Below are 10160 nucleotides of genomic sequence, written 5' to 3' on the forward strand. Positions count from 1 at the left end.
ATATAGAAGAATAGTAATTTTAGATTTTTTATTTTTTTCCTTGTGTGACACATGTCTTGCAACCATAGTTTTATGATTTATCCTTCCTTTTAGCTTGTAATTGTCTTTCTTATTACTCTGTTTATATATATTTTGAAACATTTATTTATTTTTTATAATAGTTTTAGATCTCTGTATTGATTGATGATTTTGAACTGAATATCAGCCATTGCTTATAATGTAATTTAAGTATTGTTTTTTATTGTAGCTTTTTTTAGATATCCAAGACACTCCTGAAGCTGATGACAAAATTTAGGGATATGTGTGAAACTAGAGAGTGGATTTGAAGAAAAGTAGGGTAGTACTTGCTACTTACATCTTACCCCAGGAGTCCCTTCAATTCTTATGAGGCATCTGCAGCACTAGGGAAGCTGTCTATGTCCATCAGCCAGAACCACAGGTCACAGTGTTGTGTTGTGATGTTGTGTGTACATCTATGTAGAGAGTGCCAGACAATTGAGTAGTTAATGCTCTGTCTTCAGTATGGTAGTTGTATCATGGGCATGAAGGGTCTAAGAATATGTTGAAACAGTATTTGTAGTGTTGTGATGGGTGATATCTTGAATATAAATAGGAAAGTGTTGCATTTGTTTGTCTGGGGATTGTGGTTTCTAATGGATGTATTTCTGGTGTGTTGGAGTGTAAGACTGAGTTGGAAGATGGGTTGTTTTGTGTTTGTTGGGTTATCTCAGTTTGTATGTGTTTTGTCAGTATTATAAATGTTGGAGATATGGGGATCTGTGAGTAGAGGTTACTGTATATTTTGCCAGTTTTTCAAGATAGATTTGCACAAAATTTTTTGTTTGATGACAGATAATCAAATGAGTATTCAGTCTTTAATCAAGCCAGAAATATTTTTGCCTATTTGTTGATGTATAAGAAATGTTAAAAACGGTAATGTACACTTGTTTATTGTAAACAATGCTAATATAAAAACAATGTTTGTTTACATTCACTATGCGGAACACAGCAGAAGTTGAAGCTCAGATGATCAGCCATCTTGAAAAATTACCCTGAACCTTCGATTCTGAATTTTCATTTTTAGAATGAGGGGAAATTGGTATAACTTGGTAAGCGCAGCGACGTTGACATCCATTCTTGTTTGCTTTGATTTTTCTGTGGGCTAAGAGAAGACCCAGCAATGGCTCATCCCATGTGACCAAGCATGTCAATACATTGACATCAATGAATTGATGGAGATTTATGCCTTTCCGTGAATGTAATTTTGTGACCAAGTGGTTACCCTGCTGAAGTTACTAAATGCAAAAGCATCAGTGTGAAATCTCTCCAGATCACTTCTGGTACAGTACAGAAAAAAGTTTTCACTCAAGACATTTTCAAGTATAAAAGCCTTTTTTTTTTTTTTGTCATAAAGATTATTTTCTGGCAAGAGATATGTAGCCATGAAAAAATATGCATTGTTACATTAAGACCTATTTCATTCTGGTAAGAGACATGTAGCTATGAAAATATATGCATTGTTTTTATTACGGCCTAAACATTTTAAAAATTATTTATATTGCAGTGAAGTTGATGTTATTGATGTTCTTTTATAAAGATATTCCAGAGATGTTGTATATTTCTTTAATATTTGTGGTTTCTTTCTTCCAGAGATAACAAAGAAGCCCAAGCCAAGAAGTTTTACTGAGCTGTAATAGTGTTAGAAATTAATGATTTTGAGATCTCAGGAGCCAAGAGACTTTGAGAAATATTTTTTGAAAACATTGCTTTTATAGTGTCAAGTTGAAATTTTAATTGTCTTTTAAACATTTATTTTTTTAATGAGAGGTGAATGCTTTCTTTCTGGTGAGATGTTGACGCATCTAGACTGAAAGAATGAAAAGGGAAACTTGGGATCTGACTTGTAGAGATTGTTGAATTAGTGCAAAATGTCTTCCTTACATAACTAGTATTTAGTAAATTTATTCAGGAAACTTTCAATGCAGTTATTATATGTTGGGTTGCAGCAGATTATTATCATTTTCAAGAGCATCTTGGTCAGGATAGTAGATGACAAACACCCTTGCACCAAAGCAAGAGTAACGAGAATGAACTTGTGTAAAAGTTTTATTTCCTCCAACTTACTTTCTTATCTAACTTTTCAGGCTGATGTACTTTGTAATTTTATGATTATTGTCAGTGATGCATTATTATTATTATTATTATTATCATTAGTTATTATTTCTTATTATTGTTATTATTTCCTATTGTTATTACTTCCTATTATTGTTATTATTTCCTATTATTATTATTATTATTATTATTATTATTATTATTATAAACACTGAAGTGGGCTGTGTGTAAAATTCAGTAGTACGTAAGACTTGAAATGTAAATCTCAGTTTTGTGTATATTAGGATGCTTGTATGTTTGAGAATGCAGTAGTAAATCTGCCATAAATGATCATTTTTGTTTTACTGTGAAGAGACAGCTTTGAGGTACTGGAGTGCTAGGGTTTACTCATCTCTGTAACTGAACATAGGGCTCACATTACCAGTATTATGAAGCAGTGTGTCCTGTTTCAAAAAAAAAAAGTTAAGTGAATGTGAAATAATTGTGCATGTTGCATATCAAGTAGTCTTGAAGTCTCACTATGTGAGACAGAGATACACATATTCTTAACAAGGCCAAAATATGAATTGCAGATAATTATTAACTTCCAGTCCTACAGTTAATCCCCTCATTTGCTTGCATTTCTAGGACTAGGATAGTTTGATTGTTACTGTAATTCAGCTTGGAGATGAACCGCACCTGCTGAAAAAAAAAGAATTATCCAAGTATTATAGTCCTATTTTTACCATATTTTTGCATCTTTCAAGTGTCATATTTTCTTAACTTTACAGTAACAGTGATTTAGTTAAGAACAAGAAATTTTTGGGACTGTTGCTAGCAATGTGTGAGAAAAGGAAATGTACAGAACATCTTAGTCATTAATCCCAGTCGTTTGCCTTACCTTGTGTTTTCAAAGAGATGTGGAACGTGTGCTCGAGTGGTAGTTTTTTATTTGTTTATTGATTATTTCTTTTGCTTTTAAGTTCTGTTTTACAAATACCATTTTCATTGGAATTTCTTTGGTTTGGTTGAGGTTTATTTGTGGTTTTTTCTTTTTTCTCAAAGCAGGAACAGAGAAGGGGTCCAGATGAGGATATTCCCTCAAAGGCCCAGTCCTCTGTTCTTAACGCTACCTCGCTAACGCGGGAAATGGCGAATGGTATGAAAAGAAAGATTTTTATATGGGAATTAAACATCATTTTTTAAAAGTACGCATTGATAGGAAAGTTACTCAGTTCATATACGTGAAAGTGGTTTATAAGTGAGAAAGTACATGCATTTTGAATACAGTAACTTCACTTCCATTTGTGAATGTGTCTTTCAGATGTCATCACAGATATAGTGCACAAAACCACCCTGATTATGGCCATTGCTTATGGCTTCTGGGTTTGTGATTTTACTAATTTTTCTTTATTTCCTTCTCTTGATAACAAATGTGCTGTTGTAATAACATTGTTGCTTTTAGTTTTTAATATGTATGTACATGCACTCAGTGGCGGATTATTGTATTTTGTTAAGATTTATTAATAAATTATCAAAAAATTATGTAAACAATATGTTTTAAACTTGTAACCTCTCCAAATTACTCCTAAAATCAGGATTATTTAGGAAGACCATGACTGAATTTTTGACACAGTGCATGGTATCACTGAAGAGTTGAATATTCAGTCAAAGCAATGGGTATAACATATACAATTTGTTGAAAGAATGGTTCCCTTAAGATGAAAACATTTGGTGTAGCATATAAAAAAAACTGAAGTAGCTTTAATTTTCTGACAATGCTTTATTTCAACCATCAAAATTTCATGCAGTCATTATTCTTAAACACTTTGAGACTAACAACATTTTTATTAGAGTCTATAACTAAAGAATATAATAATCATATCTGTTTTTATAGACTTTCTACAATATTCACAACAAGACAAGAAATAAGACAGCAGTAGGTAAGCATCTAAGTTTTTCTCTATTCATGTTTATTTGATACAACTGTGATTATTGTAAGTCCATGACACAAGACATAAACTATGTTGTTTTTGGATGATGACATTGTTTCTGTATTACTTACTGATGAAAGACATCAGACTCCTTTACTTAGAGTATATGAAATTCCTGTGTTGTGTATTCTTGACATGAACTATTCGTTTGTTGTGCTTGTGGCATAACTTTTGATAAAAGGAACTCCTCCAGTGTAGTGTATTTCTGACACAGCAAACACTGAAAGTGTAGGCATGTTTAACAGAAGATTGGTTTTAAAGTCAATGGGAGATGGTGGGTGTGAGGAGTGGATGGTGGATGGTTGGGAGGGTGACGACAAGTGTGTGAGTGGTAGGATCCCAGGTGGCCACGCCTTTGTGTTGATCAACAGGTTGAGGGAAGTGGAAGTGCAGGTAATGACCAGGTGAGTCCAGACGTAATGTGTTGCAAGTGACCTCCAGATTCACATCAGTGAGGAGGTCACCAGGGAGCTCTACTCGCACTATCAGGTCTTCCTCACCTGACATGCCCAAACTGCTCATCTGTAATGTCCACCACCTCAATTAGGTAACACACAGGAACACCTATTGGGAATGCCTACAATTTCAACTCCTTACACACAAGAGATGGGGCCCCATTTGTATAAAACCTATCTCCCTAAATGCCACGTATAAGTGATTACAAATAGGTATTTGCATGCACACACACACTCACACACACACATATATATATGATCACATTACAACCTTTTCAGTGTTTACACCAAATTGATGATATAGACAGTTCTTCAAGAGGTATAAGGTGAAGACAAGCAGAGGATATAGCATGAAATTAGACAAGAAACTTGAATTAGATGTAAAGTGCTTTTATAGAATAAGAGTAGTGGATGAGTGTAATAAAATGATCAAAGACAATTTTAAAACAAACAGCATACATAAATTTAAGAAGTTGCATGGTAACACAGAATGTTCAAGAGATAGGGCGCCATGAGTGTAAAAATTTGAATGATAGTAAGGAAAGCTCAACTGATGGGGACCCATGAGTACAGAACTCCCTTCTCATACAGTACAAATAGGTCATAAGGTAATAACACACACATTCACACTTACTGGCAAATATACATGACTAGCTGATACTCGCTGTCTGTAGTTGACCTCATACTTGGGCTGAGGACGTGGGTCACATGTCTCCTCCAAGTGACCTACCATGACCTCCTCCACCTTCCAAATGTCACCTGCAGCCACAGAAAACATTGTGATAAAGCTTGTGAATAAGACAACATACATTTTCACTAGTTTCATGTTTTACGTCTTTTGATTAATCTATATAAAATATATGTGGTTTTCTGGTTTTAACTACATATTTTTCAAATTCTGTCAAGTTTGAAATCTTATGATAAGTACATTGACCACTGTTCATGAATTAAATGGGATTGTCTACAGTTCAGATTGGCTTCTTTTTACAAGTTGAACTGATATCTGTCGACCTATAAACTCACTGCTATATGTTACTTATAATGGCCTCCATCTACAAGTTACACTAATCTCTGTCCTTAAGCTATGCTGGTCTGTATCTGCAAGTTAAAGTAACTTCCATTCATGGGATGAACTGTCTTTTGTAAACATTAAAAATGGCCTCTGTAAGTTGAACTACTCTATGTATACAATGTGAACCATGATACTTCTACAAGCTATCTCTTTCTCCATATCAAACTGACATTTCTAAAAACGTTCATGCATAAAGTAAAGAAGTGGTTGTTTACAAACTAGATTTACCTTTACAGACAAGTTAAAATGGCTTCTGTGTTTAGGGTAAACAGGCTGCCATGTATAAGGTTAGCTGACTTCTGTGCCCAAGGTAAACTTGGTGAGTACAAGTTAAACTGGCTTGTGTGTACAAGGTAAGCTGGCTTCTGTGCACAGAGTAAGTTGGCTTCTGTGCGTAGGGTAAGTTGGCTTTTGTGTCCAAGGTAAATTTGGTGTGTAAAAAGTTAAACTGGTTTGTTTATAAAATGACTTTTTTGTACTAAGGTAAGTTTGCTTCCATATACATGATATGTAAACTGGCTTCTATGTACAAAGTAAACTAGCTTCTTTTCATATAGTAAATTCACTTGTGTGCACAATAAATGATTTGGTGGATAAGGTAAGCTAATTTGTGTGTGCATGATAGACTGGCTTCTGTGTACAAATCAAACTGCCTATTGTGTGCACAATAGACTGGCTTTGGTGCTAGGATAAACTGACTCCCTTGTATGCAAGACAGACTGGCCACTGTTTCAAGTTCCACTGACTTCTGTGGGCAAAATCAACTGGTTCCTTTGTAAAATTTAAACTGAGTTCTGTGAGCAAAGTGAACTGGCTTCTGTGTGCAAGATAAACTGGACTCTGTGTATAAAGTAAACTAGCAACCACTGACCTAAGAGGTCTGTTTGGGCTGAAGCTACCTTAGATGCAGTGGGCCTGGTGAGCTGAGTTTGGTCACGTCTACTGATGGTGGAGGAGGAACCTGCCAGGTCTCCTGGGGTCATTCCTGTTAGCATATCAGGTAACTTCATCAGTTTTCTGTGTTTTACTGGTCGTAAGAAGTAGAATAACCTGCTGCTGAAATAAATATGAACGATCATAATTCTCTTTACATGGCTTCTTTAAGGCTGGACATGATAGATAGGTTCCTTTTTTCCTGAAATGATTCTTACAATACATCCTAAAGAATATATATATTTGTCCGTTAATCAGAGGTTTACACTATTCTGTTTCCCTTATTGATTATACATGTACTCGTTAGAATATAGTTAATTAAAGACAGTTATATAGAAGCAGTGGATACTGTTCCATAGCCTTTATACTGCATTACTGTAAAAAGTATGAATAGTGCGATGGGGATATTATCCATAACATAACAAAACCTAAAGTAGCCTGATCTGTCTTGATCTAACCTGACATTACATAACCTAACATCATCTGATCTGATCTACCCCAAACTGACAAAACCCACCCTAACCTGAACTGACCTGACCTTAACCTACTTACCCTAACCTATTAGAAAACTCTGATCACACTTTCTAGAAAACCATTACTCTGTTTTTATTGGAGGTGGAAAGATGGAGTGAAGAGGATTTTGTGTGATCGGGGCCTGAACATGCAGGAGGGTGAAAGGAGGGCAAGGAATAGAGTGAATTGGAGCGATGTGGTATACAGGGGTTGACGTGCTGTCAGTGGATTGAATCAAGGCATGTGAAGCGTCCGGGGTAAACCATGGAAAGCTGTGTAGGTATGTATATTTGCGTGTGTGGACGTGTGTATGTACATGTGTATGGGGAGGGTTGGGCCATTTCTTTCGTCTGTTTCCTTGCGCTACCTCGCAAACGCGGGAGACAGCGACAAAGTATAAAAAAAAAAAAAAAAATATATATATATATATATATATATATATATATATTTTATATATATATATATTTTATATATATATATATATTTTATATATATATATATATATATTTTATATTTTATATATATATATATATATATATATATATATATATATATATATATATATATATATATATATATATATATATATACTTGTAGCTCACCTGAGGAAGACCTGTGTGATGTTTCCTCGCTTGGGTCATCATCTTCCGTTGAATGATGGAGGAGGTCAGCCAGGGCCCTCACATCAACACCCGTGAAATCACTCATGCCTCCCACCTGCCCTTGCTGCCCTGGATTCTCAACTCAAACTGCCAGTGTTGCTGAGGATGGCAGCCTACTCAACACTAGTATCTGGTACTGTTGATGGAGGTGGCAGACTACCCAACAGCCTAACCTGGCAGTGTTGCTGAGGGTGGTAGGCTACCTAATGACCCAATCTTGCGGCAGTTTTGTTGAGGATGGCAGACTACATGAAAGTCCAACCTGATGGGGTTGCCAAGGGTGGTAGACTACTCGATGAACCAACCTTACGGCAGTGTGCTGAGGGTGGCAGGCTATCCAACACTCCAACCTGGCACTGTTGCTGGAGGTGATAGACTACCCGGCAAACTTCATTACTATCCTCCACATAAACTAAGATGGTAGTTTCTGTCTGTTTGGCTCCAGCATTAATTCATTTTATCTAAAAACATGGAGATAAACATTTTGGGCTTTAAATATTAAATTATTGTAAACACTGATACATAATTGTATTTTAAAACAAAGGGAGATAGATAGAAAGATAATAGTGAACATAAAACAGAGATAACTATATGCTAGTCTTTAGTTTTTAAAGGAAGGCTTAGACAAGGTGAATGAAAGTGAATCTGATTCTTGAAAGAACAGGTATATTGTCTTCTAGGTGTATTGTCTTCTGGGAGTATTGTCTTCTAGGTATACTGTCTTCTGGTGAGTATTGTCTTCCAGTTGTATTGCCTTCTGAGGAGTATCGTCTTCCAGTTATGTTGTCTTCTAAGGGTTATTGTTTTCCAGGTGTATTGTCTTATGGGGAGTATTGTCTTCCAGGGGAGCATAACTTACAGTTTTGAGCTTTATCTTCAAAGGAGTGTTTTCTTTTGGAAGATCTCTTTTCAAGGGGGTTATTGTCTAGGGAATTTTTCCTGCGAGGGAGTGTTGCCTCCCAGAGAGTAATACCTTATGGGAGTATTTATGGTCTTCCAGGAAGTACTGGCTATTTCCGTCTATATCTTTGATGTGCTCCCAATTGGAACTCCCTCAAGAGGGTGGCCACAGCAATAGTCTTCATAACTAGTGAACTCAAACGCCACTCCACAGTTTTTTAGTGCCTCACCCTTTTCAGGCCATTGGCGGAAGGCAACTCTAGCACAGTGTTTGTAGAGGCTCCTACCTAACGTTCCTACCGACTTTTCCTCCCACTTCTTGTTCCCTCCACATCTGACACATATATCCTCTTCGTCAATCTTTCCTCACTCATTCTCTCCACATGTCCAAACCCTACCTACTAGTTCTACCTATGTTTCTACCTAATGCTCCTGCCTAAAGGAAGGATTGGCTTTCAGGAAATATGTTTTCTCCTATCTTTCAGGGAACTAATTGTCTTGCGGAGAGTATTTTCCTCTGGGAATAGTGTCCTTCAGAGAAAATTGTCTTTCAGGAAGCATTTTTTGTCCTCTAGGATATATTGTTCTCCAGAAGTATTGGCTTCCAGGAATTATTGTCTTCCATGAATATTGTTGTCTGGGATTACTGTCTTTCAGAAAGTACTGTTTTATGAGAGTATTGCCTTCTGGAAACATTGTTTTTCCGGATTAATATCTTAAGAAGTACTGTCCTCTGGAATTAATGTATAACAGGATTTATTGTATTCTGGAAGTACTACCTTCCAGAACTAATGTTTTTCAGTGAGAATTACCTTCCAGGGTTATTTTCTTTTAGGAAATATTGTTTCCTAGGAATAATTTCTTTCAGAGTATCATCTTTCAGTATTGTCTTCAGGGATCAATGTCTTTCAGAAGTATTGGTATCTGGATTTAATGTCTTTCAGGAAGTATTATCTTCAAGAACTCATGTCTATCAGGACGTATTATCTTTCAGGACTAATGTCCTTTATGAGGTATTGTCTTCCAAGATGAATGTCTCTCAGGAAGTATTGTCTTCCAGGATGAATGGCTTTCAGGAATATTTGTCCACCTGAGAGCATTCCTGTCTTCCAGAGTGTACTGTCTGTCGACATAATTTGCCCAACGGCAATGTAAGGAAAGTAATTGGAAAAGCGACTGAACTCTGATCTAATGTATTAACAATACTTACTGCCAAGTGTAAGGAGATACACTGAAGTAAACGGCTACAATGAACTATAATAAAACTCAGTGTTTGGTCAGAAATATCAGAAGCAATCTAAGAGGTGGTGTTATGGAGTAAGTTGCACTTCACGTTCTAAGTTTTTCTCGTGTTATCTATTTTGTTTCATCGGGAGTTATTTCATGGGATCATATATCACCCGATATATAATTTTTCAAGATTCTTTGGTGAAGAGATACAGGATAAAGCCCAAGCTGACGTTTAAGTGCCCGCTACCGCGTCCTCGTTACCATGACAACGAGCGTTGACCAGCCCTTAACGTTCGTGTTGACCTAAAAT

General features: G+C 36.1%; 2 protein-coding genes across 5 annotated transcripts in view; one reads left to right on the forward strand and one right to left on the reverse strand.

The window, feature by feature from the left end:
- The window catches only part of LOC139766505 (protein ERGIC-53-like), a 32652-nt gene extending 29016 nt beyond the window's left edge, over positions 1-3636 (forward strand). For all 4 annotated transcript variants that reach the window (XM_071695192.1, XM_071695193.1, XM_071695194.1 and 1 more), the window contains one exon: positions 1651-3636. Coding sequence is in view for 2 of the 4 variants with exons in the window: in XM_071695193.1 (XP_071551294.1) it covers positions 1651-1687 (37 nt within the window). In the remaining 2 variants the exon portion in view is untranslated. The remainder of the gene's footprint in view (positions 1-1650) is intronic.
- On the reverse strand, positions 3265-10100 carry Dnaaf6 (Dynein axonemal assembly factor 6). The gene is made up of 5 exons (XM_071695197.1): positions 9831-10100; positions 7661-8181; positions 6484-6597; positions 5175-5299; positions 3265-4607 (listed from the first exon to the last, which is right to left on the reverse strand). Exons 2-5 carry the CDS (start codon positions 7764-7766, stop codon positions 4347-4349), a joined length of 606 nt encoding a protein of 201 aa, XP_071551298.1. The 5' UTR covers positions 7767-8181; positions 9831-10100; the 3' UTR covers positions 3265-4346.
- Positions 10101-10160: the final 60 nt, after the last annotated feature.

This window comes from Panulirus ornatus, chromosome 58, assembly GCF_036320965.1.
Source record: "Panulirus ornatus isolate Po-2019 chromosome 58, ASM3632096v1, whole genome shotgun sequence".
Lineage (NCBI taxonomy): Eukaryota > Metazoa > Arthropoda > Malacostraca > Decapoda > Palinuridae > Panulirus > Panulirus ornatus.